Source organism: Vombatus ursinus, unplaced genomic scaffold (assembly GCF_900497805.2).
Source record: "Vombatus ursinus unplaced genomic scaffold, bare-nosed wombat genome assembly UNPS02014794.1, whole genome shotgun sequence".
Classification (NCBI taxonomy): Eukaryota; Metazoa; Chordata; class Mammalia; order Diprotodontia; family Vombatidae; genus Vombatus; species Vombatus ursinus.
The window spans coordinates 4,241,007-4,266,856 of NW_020954572.1; the positions used below are offsets into that span (position 1 = coordinate 4,241,007).

At 35.6% G+C, this 25,850-nt stretch overlaps 1 protein-coding gene across 1 annotated transcript in view; it reads left to right on the forward strand.

The window, feature by feature from the left end:
- CATSPERB (cation channel sperm associated auxiliary subunit beta) overlaps nucleotides 1-25,850 on the forward strand; it is a 238,521-nt gene that overhangs the window by 182,066 nt on the left and 30,605 nt on the right. The window contains exons 17-20 of the mRNA XM_027870178.1: nucleotides 4,318-4,427; nucleotides 6,868-7,205; nucleotides 20,174-20,313; nucleotides 24,169-24,366. Coding sequence (XP_027725979.1) covers nucleotides 4,318-4,427; nucleotides 6,868-7,205; nucleotides 20,174-20,313; nucleotides 24,169-24,366 — 786 coding nt within the window. The remainder of the gene's footprint in view (nucleotides 1-4,317; nucleotides 4,428-6,867; nucleotides 7,206-20,173; nucleotides 20,314-24,168; nucleotides 24,367-25,850) is intronic.

The following is a 25,850-nucleotide window of genomic DNA, read 5'->3' on the forward strand; positions in this document are numbered from 1 at the left end:
TTGAGGTGACAGCTTGTCTGGAGACCCTAGCCATGTCTCAGGATGGAAGGGATTGCCTGAGGTTGATTGCTACAAACAGTGCTTAGAAAACAACAGTACAAAAAACTTGAAGCCTGAGACATTGCCACCCTCTACTTGGGACTGGAACCTGACTATAACAATATGTCACTAAAATAATGAGTACACAAAAGAGAAACAACACATTAGATAGCTACTATGGGAATAGAATGAAATCTGAGTTCATATTCAGAAGAAGTTAGTGAAGTTTAAAAAGCCATTCCTACTTCAAAGAAAAATGTCAAATGGTTACAAGCCCAAAAAGAGTTCTTGGAAGAGCTTAGAAAGAACTTCAAAAATCAAATAAGTGAAGTTGAGGAAAAATTAAGAAAATTATGAAAAGAAAACCAATCAATTGGAAAAAATGACCCAAAAACTTAAGGAAGACAATAATTCCAAGCTAATGACACTAAAAAATAATAAAACAAAATTTAAAAAATGAAAAAATAGAAGAGAATATGAAATATGTCATTAGAAAAGCAATTGATCTAGAGAACAGAGCAAGGAAAGACAACATAAGAATTGTTGGACTACCCAAAAATTATGATAAAAAAGAGTCTAGCGTCTACAAAAAATCATTAAGGAAAATTGCCCTGAAGTTCTAGAATGAATAGAAGTAGGAAAAAAAAAAAACATTGATCACCACCTGAAAGAGATCACAAGATGAAAACTCATGGAAACATCATAACCAAGTCCCTAAACTCTCTGGTTAAAGGGAAAATAGTTTCTGTGCACTTCTGTAGAGAATGTCTGTCCTTGTTTGGTTCTGCTTTATATTATTTAGGGTCCCGTTGTTGCTTTCTCTAGGTATTGAGTGCCATGTTTTTCAATGATCTTAGGAAAAGCTCCAGACAGTGACCTTCAAATAGTTTGTGAATGCTAAGTAGTCTGATCTAAGATGAATTTTGATCACTCTCCTTCTGGTTTGAACTTTACAAGTTCTTGAACCTCCTTTGAATCCTTTCACTGTAGGTTTGTCTCTGGTTACAGCTCTAGTAGACTGCTCCTAGCCCTGACTCCTTTCACTTATGTGGATGGCTCATAATTTCAGACCAACAGAATTGAGTCCTCCTCTTAGTTCTGTGCTCCCTTCCCTGCTTACTCAGTTTTGAGTCTTAGCCTAGGGTTGTAGACTAAACCCATAACTCTGATAAGAAATCAGAGCCACATAGTTTTTGCTTACTTTTTGTTCATGCTCCTTGACCAGTATTTAGCTTCAGAGCAGGTCTGAACTGAATTTATTAAAATGCACAGCTTCAAGTCTGAGCTTTAAGCCAGCTCCTTGTCACAGGTCCCCATATTAGTCCATGCTATCTTTGATCTAGCTCCTAAAAAGAATGACACAGCTCTTGCTTCTGTTCTTGCTCCCTGCAAAGTATATAGTGTCAGACACTGTCACTTGGATAACCTACCTTGTCTTAATGTCTAGAGTTTTGACTTGCACATAGTAGGGAAAGGGAGAATAATCATACCTGTGATTTCATTAGCATAGAGAACCCTTGGGTGGCAGGTTGCCACCTTCTTTGCAACTTATACAGTAGTCTTATAGAGCACTAGGAGTTAAGTGTCCTGCCCACGGTTTTTCAGCCAGTATGTCATAGGCCAAACTTCAGCCCAAGACTTTGTGGCTTCACTCTAGTTTTCTCTCTACTTTATTTTTTCATGCACATATTAGATTCTTAATTAATGTTTGCTGAATTTGTTGATTGTTTAATTGACAAATATTAAAGGATTTTGTGAATAAGCTATGGCTACAAAAAGTTTACAAAGTTGGATGATAAAGAGCAAAGAAGAACAAAACAATGATATTGATCACCCTCTCCTCCTGGATATTCTATCTTCTCTGGGTTTGTGCCACTTCTTTTTCATCTTTCTCCTCATACTTGTCTAATTGCACTTTCTCAACTGGCTTTGCTGATTCATTATCCATATTACACCTTCTAATAGTGGTTATGCCACAACATTTTATCCTGAGCCCACTTCTCTTTCCCCTGTATTCTCAGTTATTTCAGATCCCATGGGTTTAATCACCTTTTCATGGGTGCCTCATAGATCTATACATTCAGTTACAGTGTATCTTTTGAGTTCCATCTTACATGACCAACTTCCTATTAGACATTTTGAACTGGACGGTCTATAGGCACCTAAAACTCAATATGTCCAGAACAGAACTCATTATTTTTTTCCTCAAACCAACCTTTCTTCCAAACTTCCTTATTTCAGTTAAGAGAACCAACACCCTTCCAGTCTCCCACTTTTGTAACCTTGGTGCTCTCCTTTACTTCTCTGTCTCTTACCTTTTCAAACTGCTGCCAAATCTTGTCACATTTGACCCCTTCTCACTACTCGTATAGCCGCTACCATGGTTTATCGCTTCTGACAGGACAGTATGGTCTTTCAAATTGGATTCCCTGCTTTAAGTCTCTCCCCTCTCCAATCTATCCTACACAAATATTTTAAATTAATGCTTATTAATTGATTGTTAGACTAACAGCAGTGCAATAATATCACCCTGGGAAGCTAGATAGTGCAAGAGGCAGAGTGTTGGACCTGGAGTCAGGAAGACCTGAGCTTAAACACTGACACAGACACTTCCAAGGCTATGTAACCATTGGCAAATGGTATAGTCTTTTTCAGCCTCATTTTCTTCATCTATAAAATTAGTATAATAAAAGCAGTTACCTTATAGAGTTGTTTTAAAGATCAAATAAGGTAACATATGTAACATGCTTTGCAAACCTTGAAACCCTATACATATGCTAGCTATCACAATTATCATCATCATCATCATCATCATCAGATATTGGCAGTTTTGAGGAGTTGGCTCTATACGTATACATACTTATACATACTGTTCCTGATGTTTGTTTTCCCTACATACTCCCTGGTCCCATGTGTTCTTTGCAGATGTGTCCTGGTTATATAGTAGTCTGTGAGAGAGTATGACATATGTTTGTGGTAATAAATTTCCTCAATAGTGTATTTGCTATGCTAATTTTTCAAAGTTTTTGTTTTTAAGTCATGTGTTCTCTGGCTGGCATATAAAAAGAAACACACCTATGAAAGCACATGGGCTACAGTTTTAAGTGACTGCTGACCCATAAAGTGTTTCATACTTGAAAGGTAGTGTTTTGTGTTTTTTTTTTTAATCTCACATGTGAAGGGTTATCCCAGGTGGTATATTTAGACTGGGTACATGCCATTGGTGTTTAGAGAAGACAAATTCCAAGGTAATTCTTATATCTATGAATTGTTTTATAGATGACTCTATAGTTATAATTGTCTTACATATTATATTCTCAATTTATAGATATAATTCTGGGTGGATTTATATGCATGAATCACAGTCTAGACCCTCCCCTCCCACAAGGAATTCTGGCTCTCGACTCATACAGACCCAGATTCATCCTGGTGATGGCCTTAATACAAAGTTGGGAGGGGGTAGCTTTCTCTATCTTCAGACTTGTTGTCCCCAACCCTGGAGCAACTATAGGAAAATGTCTAAAACAAAGTTTAGGTGTGGCTTATGTTTAGGTTTTCCTCAAAATGTGCATATTACAATCTTCTAGAAAAAGGTATTCAATGTAAAATATGTATACCAAATATAAATTCCTACATTTGGCATTTAAAACTTTTTGTAATTTTCACCCTTCTTATATGTCTAATTTTATGTTTTACTTCCTTCCACACATTCTATAATCCAACTCTACTGGCCTACTTGTGGTTCCTTATACACAATACTCCATCTCTTGCCTCTGTTTCTTCATACTGGCTTTCCTTATATCTAGAATTCTCTATCCCCTCACCTACCCTTTTTAGTTTCCTTGAATTCTTTCCAGGCTCAGTTCAAATCCTACCTTGTTAGAGGACTTTCCCAAACTCCCTGTTGTTAGTACCTTTCCCTCTCAGATTACTTTCTACCTATTCTCTCTCTCTCTTTACCCTTCCCTCCCTCCCTCCCTCTCTCTCTTTCTCTTTCTCTCTCTTTTTCTTTCTCTCTCTCCCTTTCTTTCTTTTTTTCTTTCTTTCTTTCTATCTCTCTCTCTCTCTCTCTCTCAACTTCCTTCCCCTTTTTTATATACTTGGTTATTTACATGTTGTTTTCTCAATTAAAATGTAAACTCCTTGAAGGTGGGGACAGTTTTTACCTTTCTTTTAATCACCAACATTTAGCACATAGTACTTGGCACATAGTAAGCATTTAAGCTTGACTTAGCTTTAGGGTAATGATTATCTGTCAAAAACATTATGTTCTTCTAGGAGAAAAAAGACAACTTTGTGGGCTTGCTAAAAGAGCTGAAACTGCTATTTGACATTTGCTTGCTCTTTACACTGTCCAAGCAACTCCTGAGAGCTAGACCCCCCGGACGGTGAGGCATGATTATTTAGGGTTTCATGTTGATGATCATTTTTTTTCCCAAGAAGCAAGAGGCATTATGGGAATCACCTCTCATGGGGTATCTGACCCTCAGCTTCAGAACTCTTACACTTCCAAATTCTTTAACTCATAAGATCGCTACCATGTGTCTCAGGTTGGCATCTATAGACTCATATTCAGAGAAGAAGACACAAGAGGCCATTCAGGGGCTTAGGCTTACTTCTAATCAAGCACATCTTTTCACTGTCATATGATTATAGCAGATTGCTGCTGGGGTTTTGAGAAGAGAGGAATCTTCCCTTCCCTCTTACTGGAAGTCTAATGGAGAGAAATTCTTGAATTATCCCCTGATTCAGCTAGGTGGCACAATGGACAGAGTGCTGGGCCTGAAGTCAGAAATGCTCATCTTCATGCATTCAAATCTGATCTCAGACAGTTGCTATCTGTGTGACCCTGGTTAAGTCACTTAACCCTGAGTGCCTCAGTTTCCTCATCTGTAAAATGAGTTGGAAAAGGAAATAGAAAACCGTTCTAGTATCTTTGGCAAGAAAACCCCAAATGGGGCCACAAAGAGTAGGACAAGATTGAACCAAAACAAATATAACATTCTCTTCTATATAGTCTTCTGGGAACCTAGAGAGGCTCAAGAATTGCTCTTTTGAGCCTTGCACTAAAGTCAACAAGCACAATTTTAATTGGCTACTGGGTGTGATGCAAAAAATTCCAGTAAAATTTAAGTTGTATATACCATCCATGGTAAGAGATATCAGTTTCAGAGATGACATATGAAGGGCCCACACTTGGGGAACAGATAGGCAACCACATACTTGATGCTGCATGGCCTCTGCTATCCTTCCATGATTTTCGATGTTGCTTCTCTCTTGGAGAGATACCTTTGTAGCGTACATTGCTCTGCTGGGCTCACTGGGCCAGCTCCAGGCTTTGAGGTCTGACATCCTTCAAGCACCAAAATCCCACCCAGTTCCAAAATCCAACCTCTGCCTTTTCTTGACTATCCAGGAATGGTAACCTCATCTTAAACTCCCAGTCTTGCCTATGTAAATGAGTGGGTGGAGAAAAGGCACTGAGACAATCCATACCTAGGAGGAAAGTCCTTGGTCTCTGCCAATATCTCAGTTGCTTTTTGTCTATTCACAGTAGGAAATGAAATTTTGTCCTATACCTTTACTAAGTGCAAATAGACCTGACTGACACCCTTACAACCAGAAATAGACCACAATATACAACATGGATCCCAAATATAAATTCTTCTTTCAAAGCCTAACATTGTTACAAAATGCAAATAGGCCATTCAAAGTACATATAGAGTCAAGTTTCAAAAAGGCCTTGCCCCATACTATTATGGATGTTTGTACTGAAGAAGAAATTTCCATGAAAGTCAGTTTGCTCAGTAGCCCTATTTAAATAACCTCTTTTTTCCCCCAAGGAGAGTGAAGAATCGTCTTTCTCTGAGCAGTCATATTGAATTATAAAAAAATATAGCCATAGAGAATCATATCAGGTCAATCTTATTCAAACTCTGCTCTGCACAACACTATATTTACCAAATATAAAAGATTCCAGAAGTTTATGGCTGAGAAGGAAAGTCAGAATGTATCCTAAATTACTTCCTGTAACAATTTGCTGAACATATGTTCATGAATGACAGATAGTATTTGTAGATTTTTTTTATTGGTCAATAGTAAAATGTTTATAAGAAAACTATGATTAAAAATACTATAGCCTCTTTCAGATATGAAGATCTGAATATATCTCACCTTTAAATACAGACACATTCCTAAAGAGCAATCTCTTTGAATGAAAAAAAAATACAAACTGAAAAACAGCTATAAACAATGTCCACTCATTGGTTTTTATACAAGGCGATTTTTTTGGGGGGAGAAAAAGGTCCAAACTATTTTTGAAGGAATATTCTGTCTGAAAATTAAGTATGTAGAAGAAGAATTAGAGTAATTCTGTATATTTTGAACTGAAAGGGAGATTTGTGAGTAAGGAATGGAATTTATGGGGAAGTAGATTTGGGGCAAACATATGATAGTGTTCTTAGAGCTGATGAAAAGACCATAGAGTGCTTTCCAAGAGATTAAGTTTATAGTCACTGGAAGTGTTAAAGAGAGCCAAGAAGATCATTTGTACAGGCATGTTGTAGGGAAATTCCTACATTAGGTGTAGGGTTAAACTGTACTTCCTATATGACCCCTTATAAACCAGAGATTTTATGATTTTTTTGAAATATGTGATTGTGTCATGGGATAACCCAAATGTAGCCTTAGAATTTTTGGTCTAGAGTACAATTAAAAAAATTAATTCATCTGTCAATTTATTAATCTGTTTTGTCCTGCTTAAAATACATTTATTTCTCTTAAACAAATTTGTCTCACAATTTTTTTTCTTTCTCTAGAGAAACATAGGTATTCTTCTCAATTTAAAAATTCTGACACTCACAAGACTGTGGTGATTCCTGGTTACAGCAGCTTCCTAATTCTTGAGATTTTGAATAACACAAGTGTTTTAGCTCTTGCTACCATGCCTGTTAAAGTATATACAGGTATGACGTTTCCAAGTAAATCTTGGTTCCTGTATCACTTTGGGACTACGAATGATTCCTCTACGTGGTCCATTACTACATCCTCCTGTAAACATGTGATCGTACATGATGATGTCAACACATCAACCAACATAGTGAAATATCTTGATCTGGGGTCTGCCTTTAAGTTTAAAATTAAGGTTCTCTCAGACATGCCATACAGTAAGTATGATTTTTTTCTTAAACTCTGTAAACTATCACTTGCAATTTTAGGATTACCTTTGTTTTCCCGATTAAGTTCCTCTTGATATTTAGTTTATCTTCTTTTACAAAACGTGTTAGAGATTCCTCTGAAGATATTTTTTCTTGTTCTCGTGACAATTTTCTTTTTCTTTCATATCAGATCTTTTGTATTTTCAACCGTTGACAGACCTTTAAAATGCAGCAAATTGAATATTGAATTAATCAACATTTTATACTCAGCTCTGAATTGAAAATGTATACATATATAGTTCCAATCTACATTTACTTAAATTTCAAATATTTTGTGATCATTATTTAAATAATGTATATATATATGTCCATGTACAAATTCATATGTATATATTTATAAATATACATGCATTTGTATGTTAGTCTAAACTTAATTTTTGTGGGATTTATTTATATATCACATATATTTACATATCTAGATATACAATATACACCTAAATTGGAATATATATACACACTATGTTATCCTATATAGAGAGGTTATATTGTCTATATATAAATAATGATATATACAATATATCTATATGTGAGTGCATATATGTAAACATACATATGGATTGTATATATTAATGAGTTGCATATATACATATATATGGATTGTGTACACATATACATGAAAATGAAGTTATACGGTATATGTATATGGAGAGAAATATATATATCTATGATTACCTCCCTTTTCCAATGGGCCCCTACTTCTTTAATAAAGAAGTACAGTTATATAAAACAAAGCAAATACATCGACCATATCTGCACCTATAGACTATCACCTGTCTGCTTAGATAAGGATGATGTGCTTCATTGTTAGTTGTCTGAAGTCACAACTGGTCACTGAATTTATTAGAGTTCTGATTCATTTCAACGACCCTCCCCCTTTACATTATTGTGGCCATTGTGTAAATTGTCCTACTGGTATCAGTTTTTGCAAATCTTCCTGAGTTTCTCTGAACTTGTCATATTTATCTAAAATAATAGCACAGTAACATTTTATATTCTTACACCAAAAACTTTTTTTGCAGACATTTTTCAGTTCATGGACATTTACCTTTTTTTCTCTTTATATACTATCTCTAAAAGTGCATCTATAAATACTTTGGTACACGTGGGGACATTCATTCTGCATTTGTTCCAGTAGTAAGATATCTATTAATATGAGAAATTATATTTTAAAATATTAAATGATAAAAGACTAGGAATTAAATCAATTCTGTCATACATATAAGATACTACTTAAAAAAAACAAGTTGAAGTGAGCATTAAAAAAAGATTAACAAGAGATTAGAAAAAGAAATATGGCTAATGATATAATTTAAATATTCAAATGCTCAGGAGAAGGGAAGGAGAAAGAAGCAAATCAGTAGTTATGTCATGAACTAAGTATAACTGAATCAACATCATTGGTCAGAATGAGCAATCGTGTCAGTGATGAGAGAGGAGAAAGGATACCAAGGGGGGGGGGTGGAGGATCAGGAGATACCTAGTCAATAGGTGAGTCATGAAGGATTTATCATTTCTTTAGTCTTATAGTTAATGAGAGTGGATCTGTAGGGGAATTGAATAAATTAAGTGGAGGAAAGGGGACTGGGATAGGAAGGGGAAAAAGGAAGGATGACATCAAAGATCATAGAAAGTATTATATCTGGGATAAGAGGCAGCATCATTATAATGACAAGTTTGCACATTAGAAAAGTACCTTCTCAGTGAAAATTAGAAAAGTATCTCTCAGGACTATATTTCACCCAAGATAGGAATATTATAAGCCCTCAATGGGCTAGAAAACCTAGGTGGCATGAGACATGAAACCAAGGACATGATAAACGTGGCCTTAGGTTACCCACAATCCAATAGTTATTGCAATAGTCCAGGTTTAATATGATAAGGGCAAAAACTAGGGTGATAGCAGTGTTAGAAAAGAATATGAAAGATGTTACAAATGTTGAATTGACAAGACTTGGTAACAAATTAGATATTGGGTAGGGAGAGAATGCATTGAGGCTGACACCAAGGATGTGAACCTGGGTGAATGGGATGATAAATGGGAAATAAAAGAGGAATATTTTGGAAGAAAATGATAGGTTTAATATTGACATGTTTAGTTTAAGATCACTACGGGACATCAGTTCTAGGCGTTAAACAGAGAGTTAAAGATTCAAAACTGAAGGTCAGGAGAGAGGTTAAAGTTGGATCAATAGACCTAAGAATCATGTGCATGGAAATAATAATTAAACACACAGGAACCAATGAAAGCACCAGCTAAGATAGAATAGAGTGAAGAGAATGTCTAAGACAAAGGCTTCAGGGATGGAACACTCATGGTAAGACCTAGGTCAGGAGTGGGGAACCTGCAGCCACAAGGCCACATGTGGCCTTCTAGGTTCTCAAGTGTGGCCCTTTGACTGAATTCAAACTTCACAGAACAAATTCCCTTAATAAAGTGATTTGTTCTGTAAAACTTGGACTCAGTCAAAATGATGCTCCTAAGGATCTAGAAGGCCACATATGACGTCGAGGTTCCCCACCCCTGACCTAGATGAAGATCCAGCAAAGGAAATTGAGAAGGAACAGTCAGGCATATAAGAAGAGAACCAGGAAATTACAGTGTCATAAAAATGTAGAGAGATTATTTCAAAAAGAAAAGGGTGATTGACATTGTCAAAAGCTTCAGAAATGAGGATTGAGAGTAGGTCATTAGATTTGGTGCTTAAAATATCATTGGTAACTTTAGAAACAATGGTTTTATTTGAACAATGAAGTCAGAAGCCAGATTGCAGAAAGTTTTGAAGAGAATGAGAGGAAGCATTAATAACAGACAATTTTCTCAAGGAGTTGAACTTTGAAAGAGAAAAGAGATGTAGGATAATAGCTACCAAGGATGTACTGGTTAAAAGAAGGTTTTTTTGAGAATGGGAGAGATGTGGGTGTGTTTGTAGGCAGCAGAGAAGTAAACAGGAGACAGAGAGAGATTGAAGATTAGTGAGTGGGTGGAGATGATAGAGAAATCTGCTAAAGAACACAAGACAGAATGGAATAAAGGGTGCACATAGATGGTTTTCCGGGTGGGGAGCCTGTGGCCTCGAGGCTTTTTATTAAGGGGATATGTCCTGTGAAGTTTGGATTCAGTCAGAGGGTCGCACTTGAGGACCTAGAGAGACACAGGCTTCTCTGGCTTAGCCTTTGAAGAAGGGTCACTTTTTCATATGAGATAGTGGTGAAGTCAACAGTGAGATCTATGTGATGTGAATTCAAGTGGAAGGGATAAGATCAGGCTCTCAACTGGTGGTATCATTCTTTTCAGGAAAATATGAGGCAAGGTTCTGGATGAGAGCATGGAGGAAAGGGATGCCATGGGAGGCTTGAGAGGGTATGAAATGTTACTGTGGTGAGCGGCATAGTGAATTAGAAAAGTGTAAAAGGTTTGTTTTGCTGCAGGGAAGTCCCAGTTGAGATTATGTAATATAAACTTTTAGTGGATCCAGTTAGAAAGTCTTCAGAATTTTCGCCAACCCCATTCAGATATATAAGGGAATGGAAGCAAAGGCAGATGGCACAGAGTAACCCAAGATTGGCTTTTGGCAAAGTGTGATTGGTGATGGGATAAACGTGGGGGTGGGGTTGAGGTGGGCAAGAGATTTGAGTGTGGAGCTGAATTGGTTCACCAAGTGGTCAAGATATGGAAGGAAGGAGAGCATAATGAACTGTGGGGTGAAATCCTAGGAAAGAAGGAAGGCTTAGTATTCACAGTGAGGATAAAGGACAAGTTTAGAGGGAATAAAGCTGAGGAAAATATGGAAAACGTAATTATCAGATAAAGGCATTTAAGAGGTCATGGACATGGAAGTGGAACACTGATAAGTCAAAACACCAACTCTATGTGTAGCTGAAATGGGGTGCAGAGGGTCATGGAAAATGAATAAATTGGGGAACTAAGAAGTTACCTTGCTTGAAGGAATATCAATATGTGTGTTGAAGCTATCCAGTATGAGGGTGGGAGTTGATGAGGAGAGGAAGATCATGAGCCAGGCACTGAATATGTTAGGGAAATAAGAAGAATGTCCTGGGGTTTGATAGATAACAGCTATCAGAATCTTGATTAATTGATAACTATGGATTGAATGCACTTCAAAGGAAGAGGAGTTATATAGTGATGGTGGTAGAGACAGAACCTGGAAGTGGCAATAGGATTGAGGAGTATCTCATCTCACTAACATGACCAGGAAGGGGTGGTGGTGTTAGGATTGGTTGTATCAGTGAAAGTGCAACTTTTTTTTTTTAATGAATGGCCAAGAATGCTGTGTCATAGGGAAAGAGCCAGGCCTAAGTGAATGACAAAAAGTGGAAGGAATGAGAAAGGAAAAATTGTAAGATAAAATCAAGTTTATTAACTGTGTAGTAAGCATTCTGGAGAGCATCGTGGAAAGGAGTAGGTGAATCCTAAGTGAGATATTGGTGGGTGGTTGAGTTAGTTGATGGGGATAGAAATAAAGGAGTTCAAGTAGTGGGTTACAGGCAACAAGTTTTGTACAACTTTGAAGGTTTAGAATAACTGGAATGAGGAGAGTATGATGAAATGAGAGTATAGCTATTGAAGATAAATTCAGACACATCAGTGACAGGAAAGAAGTCCATTGAGGGGTGTAGATTATTGGACTATTCATGTTTCTCCTTCAATGTCCAATTTGGTGGCAAGAGGTGATGTTGAATCCTGTGAAGCTCAGGCAGTCCAATTCTCAGCAGGCAGGAGCAGGGGAAGATACACCATAAATGAGTTAATACAGGAGGCAGGATCTTGTTGTTCAAGGTAGGTCAGGTCTAAGAATGGCCTATGAAGCACTAGAGAAGGCTTGGAGCCAAAGACAGGAATAAGAAGCCTAAGGCCTGTGTCTGGGCTGAAGGAGGGCACTCTAGGAGGTGGTTTAATTTGATTATCTACATCGAGTCTCTCTCTACTCTAATCCGTTCTCCATATACCTGCCAAAGTGATTTTCCTAGAGCCAAGTCTGATCATGTCACACTCTTGCCTCCCCCAACAAATTCCAATGGCTCCCTATTACCTCTATGATCAAATATAAAGTCCTCTGGCATTCAAAACTATTTACAACCTAGACCATTGCTATTTTGTCAGTCTTATTACTTATGACTCTTCTCCATGCAATCTATGATCTAGCCATACCAGCCTACTTTATTTTCATGCATGATGCTCCATGTCTGAATTCCAGGCCTTGGCATTGCTGTCACTTATGCTTGTTTTTCTTCTTCCAGATTGTTTTTCACTTCTCCATATTTGTATTCCTGTTCACTTGTTTCTCCTTTTCTTTCTTTGGTAAAACAGGCCTCCGTGGATTCAAGTTTTTCTATTCTTCCATTTATTTCTACTGTGCAGGTCATAATTTCTGCATCCATGTTTCTTTTTTCTCCTTTAAACTATTTGGAAACAGCCTCTTGTGGTTCCAGTCTTTCTTGGGAATCCAAGAGGCCATCTGTTTTTATTGTTTCATTTTCCTTTCTCTTACAATAATTATTCGTAGATGCAATAAGATCAATAAGCATTGATTAAACACTCAAAATGTTCTGGGTCCCCTAAGTAAGGATACAAAGAATGACCAAACAAAATTGTAGTCCTTGTTTTCAAGGCACTCAAAGTCTAATGTAGGGGACAATATTCAAACAACTACATAGAAAAATATATTATACACACTTGTGTGTATTTAAAATAAATTGGATCTAACCTTTGAAGGAAAACATTAGCATTAAAATAAGAAAGCAGGAAAAGATTCATGTAAAAAGTGGAATTTTAGGTGGGACTTGAAGGAGATGGAGGCGAGGAGAGAGAGAATTTTAGGCACGAGGGGACAGCCAGTGAACATGTACAGAGTTGGGAGACACTTTTGTAATTCTGATATATTTTATTTAATGCAATTAAGAATATTATTCTGAGGGGCAGCTAGGTGGCGCAGTGGATAGAGCACGGGCCCTGGAAACAGGAGGACCTGAGTTCAAATCCAGCCTCAGACACTTGACACTTACTAGTTGTGTGACTCTGGGCAAGTCACTTAACCCTATTGCCTAGCCAAAAAAAAAAAAAGCAGGGGTCTATGGACGTCACTAGACTGACAAAAGGATCTACTGCACAAAAAGTTATGAATCCTTGGTATAGCCTACTATCCCTAGTAAGTGTTGACACAAAAATTTTTAATTAGTTATTTTTAATTTTTAATTTATCTATGTATTTTTATTTTTTATTTTAAAAATTTTTAACTCATTTTTTAAAATTAATGTTAAAAAATTATAGCAATGTATCAAAAAGGTTATACACTGATCTGGCTAGATTTTTTTTTAACCAGGAATGCAGAGTAGGTTCAATATTAGTAAAACTTGAAGCATAACTGACCATTCCAATAACAACGATAAAAATAATACTATTATATTCTTAAATGCAGAAAGAAAAAAAAACACAGGAAAATGGACCATTCTATTATTTGTCTAAAAACAAGAACTGGTATTATATATAATGGGAATAAATTAGAGACTTTTTCAGTACATTCCTATTTTATATAATGCTAGAAATGCCAACTTAGCAAAAAGACAAAAACAAATTGAGGAAATAAGCATAGGCAAAGAGAAAATAAAATTATCACTTTCTGCTAGTGATTTAGTTTACTTAGAGAACCCTAGAGTTAAAGTTAATTAAGAAATAATTGAAATAATAACTTAAGCAAAATTATGGGATATATAAATATACATAAATAATCTGCATTTCTGTATATTACCAACAAAACTCAGCAGGAAGATATAGGAAGTGAAATTCCATCTATAATTAGCTATAGAATGCACAATATATTTAGGAGTCTACCTAGAAAGATACACACAGTAACTATATTAATACAATTATAAAAAACTTAATATGGAAATATTAATTGCTCAAGCTAATATCATAAAAGTGATAATTCCATGTACATTAATTCACTCATCCAGTACTCTAACATTCAAATGATCAAAGAAGTACTTTATACCACCAGAAAAAATAATGACAAAATTCATCTAACAGAACAAAAGAAAAAAAATCTCAAGGGAAAGAGCTAGAAAGGAGTAAGAAGTAATTGAATCTAGCAGGACTGGATAGAAAACTATGCTTTAAAACAGTAGTTATCGAAATGATTTGGTACTGGCTAAGAAACAGAGAAGTCTATTTAGTGTAAAACATTAGGTGTGCAACTTACAGAAGCAAAGCAAATGCATACAGTAGCCTAGAGTGTGATAAAAACGAACACAAATGGGAAAACTGGTACTCAGTGTGGCAGAAACTAGGTATAACTCAAGAGCTCACAAAATATACCAAGATAAGCTCCAAATGGTTACAGGACTTAAACATGCAGCATGACATAATTCAGAGAGGTAAGGAAGAAATTATCTTTCAGACCTACTGATAGGAAAACATTTCATGATTAAACAGAGTACAGAGGATCACAGAAGATAAAATGGACAGTTTTGATAACATAAAATTGAAAAGTTTTTTGATAAACAAAACCAATGCAATTAAAATCAGAAGGGAAATATTGAAGTGAAAAATTTTTTTTCACCAAATTTGTCCATAAGGATCATATTTCTAAGTCTGGACTCATTTGACTTAATTAGAAACCATATTTTCTTCTGCTATTAATATCTTCCCTGTTTGTTCATTTTCTTGTTCTCAGTGTCTTTAAATGAGTTTTCTTCCTCTGAGTTCTTTAGTAATTTCAATCTTTTTCCCTCATATTTTTCTATTTCTTGCTTTCTGTTTCTCTTTTTAAATAGAGGTTAAGCTAGTGGCTAGACTTTAAAATGTATTAGTCTATTCATATGCTGAATAATTCACATTTAATTGATCTTGATCCCTGTTCCAAATGACTTCTGGAGGGGTCAGAACTGGTTCCAGCTGGATGCCAGCTATCTTTGCTTTAGTTCTGGTGGATCCACACACAATGCACTGACCCAGTTCACCTCTATTTCTCAGTTCTCTGAATATTATTATAGAATATGATTACATAACACTATGATGCTTTCTAGTCAGAGAAAACCTCTTTTCTTTGGTTTTCCATGGGATACCTGGGAGTGAGGATGGGGAAGATTGTGGTGGGTAAGCAAAGTTGTTTTGCTGCAAGCTCATGGATTGGTTGAAGTTACTTTATCTCTTGACAGAATTCTTATTTTTGAGAGGTTTGAGAGATCTTTTGGATCAGAGAAATTGTCTAGTCCTCCATCTTTGTCCTTCATGCTTGGAATGCTCACCTGCCTCATCTCTGACTTTTAGAATTTCTGATTTTAAGTGTCAGTATAAGCGTTTTGTCCTTAAGGAGGACTTTCCCAATTCCCACAATGGATATTGCCTGCTCTCTTTGGTCTTTCTTCCATCTGTTGTGTATATATCTTGTGTGCACCAAGATATGCACATGTTGTCTCTCTTACGAGAATGTGAGCACCCTCAGGTTGGGGATGGTTTTTGCTTTTCTTTATATCTCTAGTATTTAGTACAATGCTTGTTGATGGATGGATATTTGCTTGGGATACAAGTTACTTCCACTATATACAACATGGCTTCAGTTTGAAATTGCTTTGTTTATGAATTGATATTTCTAAAACTTAGGAAGAGTAGAAAATAGTAGGACTGGGAATACCTTAAAAAGAAATAACAGAAGAGGATGGAGTTCAAATGCAAAATGTCAGAAGGTTTGTTGTCAGGAGGAATATAGAATAAAGGAGGAACAAGTAATTAAATAGCCCTGAATTGAAAAATAGTATTCAGAATAGACTTGAATGGAAGAAAATCCATTAAAAACAAAAGGAAACTTCTTAGAAAGGGCTGCAGCAAAAGAATGTTTTTTGGAAGAATTTGGAGGAGAAGGAAGATGGGAATATTTTGAATCATATCCATAACTAGGTGGAGAATTAGAATAGAACAAAAAAGACTTGAGGCAGGTAGGCCCACCAGCAGACACTACTACAATAATCCAGGTATGAGCTGATGAGGGCCTACTCTAGAGTGATGGCAGTGCCACAGGACAGAATAGGGGATTATTTGAGAAATGTTACAAAGATGAAATAGGCCTTGGCAATAGCTTGGATGGGAGGTCATAGAGGAGGGTCCAGGATGACACCTAGGTTGTGAGCCTGAGGAACTGGGAAGATGGTGTTGCCTCCTACAATAACAGAGAAGGTAATTGATGGGGAAAGTTGAGGGGAAAAGAAAAATGAGTTCTGATTTTAGATATATTGAGTTTAAGATTTCTACTAGACAAGCAGTTTAAAATGTCTGAGAAACATTTAGAAATATGAGACTGGAGGTCAGCAGAGAATTGGGGGCAGTATAGATAGATCTGATAATCATCAAAATAGAAATGGTAATTTAATCCCTGGGAGCTGACAAGAATACCAAGTCAAACAGTATAGATGGATAAGAGATTAGGACCCAGGACAGAATCCTGAGAGACATTTGGGATTAGAGGGTGTGATCTGGAGGAAGATCCTGTGAAGAAGACAGAGAAGAAGGACTCAGATAAGTCAGAGGAAAATCAGGAGATAGTGGTGTCATGAAAATCTGGAAAGAATAGAGGATCAAATAGGAGAGAGTGAACAACAATTTCAAAATCTGCAGAGGGATCAAGGAGACTAAGGACTGGAAAAAGACCATTGTATTTGTCAACTAAAAGATCATTGTCAACTCTGGAGAGAGCAGTTTGGTTGAGTAAAGTTGGAAGCCAGATTATAAGGGGTTAAGAAGAGAATAAGAGTTTGTGCAGGAGTGTTTCAGTTGCATCAAAGCAATCTATTTTATCTTTTGGAATTGCCACTACTTGTTCAGGAATATATCCCTGACCCATATCTGTGAGAGTAGTTTTGTCTTTAACAGAATTAGACAAGTATGGTAAAGGGTTTGGTTTTAGGGCAAAAGGTAATACGCTTTGTTTTGGACATGTGGAATTGGAGATTCCTCCAGAATGGTTTTTATCATGAATTTTTGCCTCAGTTCCCTATATATCTTGCACCTCAGATGCTTATCAGAGATATTTGATGCACCCCCACACACACAATTTACTGCTTCTATCCTCATCCTAATTGACTTGCTTTCATTAATGCAAAAGTTCTTTTTTGAATCTCACATAATGGGAAAATATCTACTTAATCTTTTGTGATAATCTTCATCCCTTGCTTGGTTTAAATATCTTTGGCAAATGTGTTTCTTTTTGGTTACATGAAATTGAAATGCTTTTTTGTTAATAAAATCAATGTATCTAGGATAAGAAGAATCCCCCACTATTACAGTTTTGCTGTCTATTTCCATTTGTAATTCATGTAGCTTTTCCTTGAAAAGTTTGGCTCTATAGCATTTGGTGCATATAGATTTAGTAATGATATTACCTCAATATCTATGGTACCTTTCATCATAATGTAGTTTCCCTGTTTATCTCTTTTAATTAAATCTATTTTAACTTTAATTTTGCCAGAAACCATGATTGTTACCTCTGCTTTCTTTGCATCAGCTGAAGCATGATAAATTCTACTCCAGTCCTTCATTTTTTACTCTATATGTATTTCTCCTTTTAAAATGTGTTTCTTGTAAATAATATATTGTCAGATTCTGACTCTTATTCCATTCTGGGGTTTCTGTTTTATGTGTAAGTTCATCCCATTCACATTCAAAGTTATAATTATGAATTGTGTATTTCCCTCCATCCACTTTCTCCTCACAGTTTAGTCTTCTTTCCCTCTCTTTTTTACCATATCCCTTCTCACATGTCTGATTATTTCTAATCACATCCTCCCTAATCCTCATCCTTTTAAAGAATTCCTCCCTTATCTTCTCCCCTTACTCTCCTATTCCTTAATCTACTTACCATTCTAACAGTCTCTCCCTTATTTTATTCCCTTGCCCTCCTATTTCTTTGTAAGTTAGTTACCCTTCTAGATGTTTATGTTATTCCCTCTTTAGCCCAGTTCTGATGAGAATAAAGTTCTAGCACTACCACTACTAGCACTACCTCCACCCTCTCCTGCCTCCATTGTAATAGTTCTTTCATTCATGCCTCATTTTTATGAGATAATTGCTTCATTTTACCTCTCCCTACCTAATTTTATTTTTTAGAATCATCCCATCATACTCAACCCCAAGCCTTCTGTCTAAGTATGTTCTTTCAAACTACCCAAGTAAAGGTAACATTCTCAAGAATTATAGACAGTTTTCTTATATAAGAAGTGAACAGTTTGACCTTATTAAATCTCTTATAATTGATCATTCATTTTCACCTTCTTATGTTTCTCTTGATTCTCATAGGTAAAATTTTCCATTCAGTCCCGATCTTTTCTGCACAAATACCTGAAAGTCTTTTAATTCATTAAATATACATTTTTTTCGTGCAGGATTACACTGAGCTTTGCTGAGTAAATTATTCTTAGTTGCAAACCCATTTCCTTTATTCTTTGGAGTATAATCTTCCATGCCCCTTGGTCTTTTAATATAGAAGCTGCTAAATCTTGTATTATCTAGAGATAATAAATAACAACAGCAATGCTGTTACTGCTAATGCTTCTACTTCCTGCAGACCCTTGTGGCTTCAAGTTTCAGCTCATTCCTCTGTCCTGGAACCCAAACCAGGGACTCTACTGTCCTGTGCTGACCTCAGCCAGCAGGGCCCTTGCCTTTCTGCAACTGCGCTTACTAGTGTATACTTGTTCCTTCTTACTCACAGCCACAGCCTGAGACTGCATCTGATCAGTGGATCTAGGCCTCTACCAAGCACCAGTGGATAGCTCTGCAATCTTCCACCAATCAGCTGCTGCCCCCCACCCCCTTCCCTGTGAGGAAAAGTTCCTGAAGCCGAGGCTTTTGCAGACACGGTTGACCCTAGGGCTTGTTTGTTGATTCAGCAGTACCACTCCGGAAAGTCAGGTCTTCCTAAAAGTCCTCCCAAGTTGTTTTAGGCAGTTTTACTCCGCCTTTTAATTATTGCTGCCACTCAAATTTCACTTTGAGGTGTTATTGTAAATTGTCTGTGGGGGAATTTGGGAGAGTTAGGTAATTTTTTGCCTTATTCCATCATCTTCCAGAATCCTAGAATTATAATTTTTTTTAAAAGGTGACTTAAATGTCCATATCCTTTGACCCAGAGATTCCACCACTAATCATTTATCCAAGGACCAGGAAAAATCCTAAATACATGAAAATATTCAAAGTAATACTTTTAATGGTAGCAAACAATTTAAAACAAAGTAAGGGATCATTTGGAAATAACTAAATTAATTGTGTTGCATAACTATAATAGAATATTATTGTGCTATAAGTGATAACAAATACCAAAAAAATTCAGAGAAGCACAAGGATTTTTACCTAAAGTGATGCAGAATGAAATAAGAACTGAAAAACCAATAAACAGAATGAAAAAAAATGGAAAGAACAATAAAATCAAACTGAACATTATTTATAATAATCAATATCTTTATAGAAGAGGTTAGAAAATTTACTTCTTTTCTTTCATTGTAGAAGGGGGATTCTATAGATATGGGATTTTCTCTATATATCATCAGATTTGATGTGTTGTTTAGTTTTATTGATTTTTTTCCTAAAAAAACAAACGACTTTGCTTTCAGAAATAGTTCACTGGTCATAGGAAGATTGTCAATGATATATGTTTATAAATGTAATACAAAGACAAAAGACGAAAAATAAAAATAAATTTAAAAAACTAAATATTCAAATGGGATTAACCAATTGAGAAGTTGTGTTTTGATAATATTTATAGCTTCTGGCCCTTGCATTTACTTTATCCATATAACCTTTTATATTAACATTTAAGAATATCATTCTAAAATACTACTTAACCCATATTAATTGATTTGATTAAATACACTGAGTAGTTAGATATTAATTCTTGCTCTCTGTTTCATAGAGATTCGGGTACGAACAACACCATTCCTAAAAATACTCATTGGACACGTGTTCTTGATGGACGTGACAACGTATGCCTATTGGGATGAAACTGACAGTTATGTAGTTGAAATGGAAATTGTAAATAGATATCTCAGTAAAGTAAGATAAATTTTCCTAATTTGTAGTTAAAAACACACTTAATAGTCTTTGTAAAGTTAAAAAAAGAAAAAAATTCAATGCTGATGTGTTATTTTTTCTTTTACTTTACTTTTGAGGAAAATATGCTAATACTTTTGTAGCATGGTCTACAAATATGTTCTGCTTATTACAATTTTTTGTGAAGGGAGCTGCCACCTCAAGTGGAAAGTTTTTTTTCCTCATGTTGTTCTTTACTTTCTCCTTTTTGGAAGTGTTCCATGGAATAGCTCCAGGATTTTATTGATAAAACAACACTCTTAATGGAAGTCAGGGGATGTAAGAACAGTAGGGATGGCACTGAGACCAAGTTGGAGGTATTACTGGTGCAAGTGAGAGACATAGCATCTGGATTCTGGGGCAAATAAGAACTGGGGCAAAAATTCAACATAGACTTTTCTGTCAATGGAGATAAGAGTTTGCAGATAAATCAAAGCTAGGGAAAAATAGACAACAGAGTGAGTAATAAATTTAGAGGTCAAATGATGTCAACTAGTTAGAACTTTGTTAGAAATTTAACATGAGAAAATGTAATAGGAACACATATAATAAAATTATACACATGGTTTAAAAATCAATTTTACCAGTATAAATGAGGAAGCTATACATAGTCAGGTAGTTGTTTTCTTATCTATTTTCATGGGCTAAAGTAATTCCTTGACGTTAAAATAGGTGTTCAAAAGGACCATAGAAAGATAAATGGTGGATATGGATAGGTTATACTATATTACCAACACCGATTCCACCATCACCTACATGCATGACCAGAAAAGGAACCAAGCTGTTCTTGTCATGAGAATGCTATTAACAGGTTGATAGCTCAGCTGCTATATTAGTACCATCAAGTTATTAAAAGAATCATAGGAAACCCTGTAAAGTGATGACTAGATCATCTATGAAGCATTCCTGGAAGGATATGTATGAGAATCACAGAGGATGGAGAAGGCATATTGGGATTATGATTTTCTTAGGTAGAGGTACCCACAGAGGAGATCACAGGCTCACTGAAGAATTACAACATATTTCCTTTCCATTTAGAAATTTTATTTGTTGATTTTTTAGGGAGACCAAGGAAATGTTGCCACTTAGGTGACAAATATCCAATTTCAATCTAAAATGTATGAGCTTGAGAAACCTGCCAGAGAAAGGGACTTTCTTCCTTGATGACTAGGACAGTGGAGAGAGAGAACTCTGGAGAAGCAAAGACAAGTTAGTGTAGCTGAAGTAGCAAAATGTCCTGAGAGAGAGACAGGGGAAACTTTGAGCTAGCTATCAAACCACCACCACTTCCCCCCAGATCCCAGGGGAAATAGCCAAGAACACTGGGAATACCAGCCTCCCCCATGCTATCAGTCTTGCTCTCATCTCAATCCAGTAGCCATTGTCTATACAAAACTATCTTTGGGGAGAAAACCACCTGCTTCAATCAATTAATTAATCAATCAACATTTTAAAGTGCCAGACATTGTGCTCAGTATTGGGGATACAAACAGAGTCAAAAGACAGTCTCTGATCTCAAGGAGTTCCTCATTAGCCATAGATAATGAAAATGAAAGAAATTTCTCACTACCAAACTCCTTGGCATTATTAAATTGTTCAATATCAGAAAGATATGTTTTTTCCCAACAGAAATGGCACTAAAAAGATTTGTTACCATCTGCTTTGTTTTTATACATTAAGCACTATGGTGCATTTCTATCTGATATGTAGCTAAAATCTTCTATATATGTTATCTCCCTCATTATATTGTGAGCTCCTTGAAAGAGAGACTTTATAAACCAATATCATTAATGGATATAGATACAAATACTTCAAATAGTGTTCTAGAAAAATGATATAACACTGTGTACAGATAGGTACATACATAGAGGCACATTAACATTCATAACAGGTCAATTTATATAAGTGATGCTTGTAACAGTGATTCAACACTTGGAAACAACAAAAACAATCACCAGCACCAGCACCAGCACCACCACTACTACCACCACTCCTACTACTACCTACTATACTACTACTGTTAGCATTTATATACCTCTTTAAGGTTTGCAAAGCACTCTACCTGTTATTTAATTTTATCCTCACAACAACTTTGTGAGATGGATACTATTATATTCTTAATTTTATAGATAAGGATTATGGAGATTAAGTGACTTGTCCAGGTTCACACAGCTAGCAATCATCTGAGGCAGCATTTGAACTCAGCTCTTCCTGATTCCAACTCCAACCCTTTACCCACTATGCCACCCATAACATAATTAATCATAATCCCCAAATGGTTAAAAAAAAAACACATGATTATATCAATGGTTTAAAAAATAGCCGTGATGTGACTCTCCATTGTGCTTAAAAATTTAAAAGTACAAAAATAGAACCATATATCAATTAAATAAAAATTGTATACCTAAAAAGCCATTATTATTTTGATCAGAGAAAGGGTAGGAGATTTTCCATTAAATATAGGGGCAAAGCAACAATGCCCCCATCTCCAACGTAATTTAATGTTGTATTGGAAATGCAAACAATAGCAAAAGATGAGAAAAAAGAAATTAAAGGTATAAACAGTGTCAGAGAGAAGACAACACTATCCATATTTTCAGTTGACAAGATAGTTTATTTTTAAAAGCCCAGTGATTATATAGCAATAACAAAATTTAGAAAAAATACAATGAGAAATTAATTCAAAATAAGTACAAAATGACTACTCAATCAATCAAAAGATCTTAACGCAACCAGTTTTATATAAATGCAGTTATAAAATAAAACTATTCTTTAAACAAATAAATTATGAACCATACAATTCAAGGAGGAATGTCTATTGTTCATGACTGAGTTATGCCATTATGAAAAAAAAAAAGATGTTACCTAAATTAACTTGCAGGCTTGGTGCTATACCAATCAAACCACAGAACTTTATAAAATTCTTTTGGAGAAAACTACAGATCTAGTCCTCTAAAACAGGCAATGAAAAAAGGTAGGAATACAAGAATGCTAGTACTTCCAGATCTAAAATTCATAGTGTATCACCAATTCTGAAAAAATAAGATAATTTTAACAATAACAACTCCTACCGCTCCTATATCTGTATGTATCTAGATACATATCTATCTATCTGGGTTTGCACCTCAGAGATTACTTAGGTTTCTTGTAAGAGCATATCCAAGAATTACTCTTAAAATTTTTTTAAAAAAATTCCTCAAGTCACCATTTATGCTGAAGAACTGTTATAATTTATTTAGAAGCCTTAACATTATACAGATATCAAAGATAGCTGTTAGTTATTAATTTTTTAATCTAAATTTGTGGTTTCTTTGGTACAGGGAACTTCCAGCCTGGAAATATATTCCCACAATAGATTAACAAATGTTCTGAAACTGACCACCTAAGAAAATTACCTGGTGCATTGAGAGGTTAAATGAATTAATCTCATTTATAACCATTGAAAATAAATTCCTACTAAAAAAAAGGCACATTTCTTAAACAGAGATACAATTCCTCATTTAAATGAATCCATCATATCAACATCAGCAATGAAATATTATTAAGCCTGCCACTGGGAAAATGTCAGTAGAGCTTATTATAGTGATTGAAAACTTTATCTAATGGTGACATCTGCTAAGATACTATTAACTTGAATAATTAATTTTTATTATTAATTAAACTTGCAGAGACCTTTCTAGAAAACAATGACTTCATTAATTTATGTTGTATCTTATTCCCAATGAAATTGTGCAAGTCATTCATATAACTCTTTAAAAATTGAACTTTGCTCTCTTCTTTTGGCTTTAAGTAGACATCAACTATGTGACTCTCTCCCAGGGTATCACTACAATTTCATTCATAATCTGGCAAGCAACAGCTGATTGCCTTACATCAGCAATTATCATGACACTGAAGAGCAGCTGTAGTTATACTAAATATATGAGTATTTTACCCAAATACAAACTATCCTTGGAAGATTGGGAAAGTGGACAATATAGGGATGAACATGGTTTCAACATAATCAAAACCTTGCCGGTAAGAACAGTTTGTTTTAGGAGCAATACTTATCTATTACTATTTTGTACTTAGTCATTTACTAGAGACAGCTTTCTAATTTGCTTAAGATCATTTGCAATGGTGTTGTCTCAATGGTCATACCATTCAGAAGAAGTATTAATGAATTGTGTTAGAACATTGAAGCATATGACCTTTCTAGATTAGAAAGTTTAAATTTGGAGATTTGTTATTCAAAGCTGAAATTAGTACCTTTGTCTTACTGGAATGAATATCATAAAATATGGCCTCAAATCACTTTTTAATTCAAATAAAATAAAACAAGAATTAAGTCATATTCAGTTTAATGGAAGGAAAGGCTTCCAGTCCCCATGGTGAAGGCAGAGGGAGACCTAGGAACAGGATAATTCTGCCATTGTAGAGGCCAACCGAAAGGATCCTTCAGTCCAAGGAAGAGGCTCATCTAGTGTGAAAAGTGACAGACTTTGCTCTTGAGAACCTTACAATCTTGTTACAGGAAAATGACATGTTCACAAATAAATTATAAGAATAAAAGTACAAAAAGGACAAAATAGGGGTCTAAAAGAAAAAGTTTCTAAAATGTACTACACACAGTCCTTTTTGCTTAAATTTTTTTTTTCGGGATTTATTTAACCTTTTATTGTTGACTTGGTTTCATCATTATTAACTTTACTTGTCCATTATTTATTCAATAGACATTTATTAAGCACCCACTACCATATCCAGTGCAGGCAATGGGGAGGCTAAAAAAGGATCAATAACTGTGGAGACTGTCTAATGGGACCTAGTTCTCAGAGTACATGCAAAGTGCTCTGCCTTTTGACAAACCACTAGGGGATGCCTGGTGAGCGTTTTTCTTAGACATATCTGATGATGTAGAATGAAGGGTTCTGGCTTTCCACTTCATAGCATGGTCAGGTGTTCTATGACTGTTTCCAGTCCATAAATCAACACAGAATGCCTTCTGAATCCTCTGAAGTGGAGATAACACCAGGTACTTGCAGAAGCAGGTCACCAAGTCTCTCGAAGTGGTTTGGTAACAGGCAAATCAGAGGATAGTGCTCCCATTGGCCAGTGACATAGACTCATAGGATATGCTCTTAAGGAAATGATTATAGTCTTTTTTTGTACTGGGTTGTGCTGTAATATTACCGTTAGGACATTACTATGTCCTAATGGTTTGACCTGGGATGTACATAGCTACATGGCCTTACACTGTGAACCTTTACTTGCTTTGCTTTATTCTCTTAGTGCTATTGCCTCTTGAGTCCACCTCTAATTTTCTGCTTCTAACCTATTGTTTGCTATGAAGCCAGGTAGTCATATTTGTTAGAAGTATGAATTTAAATAGTTAAAAGCCATGTGTAAGAGGCTTTCCTACCTCTGGCCTTTTAGGCTTTGTAGGCCAGAGACTTCAAGTTATAGTTCAGCTGAATCTCAGGTCCTTATCCCAAGTTCAAGTGTGTGTAGAAGGCTCAGCAGCT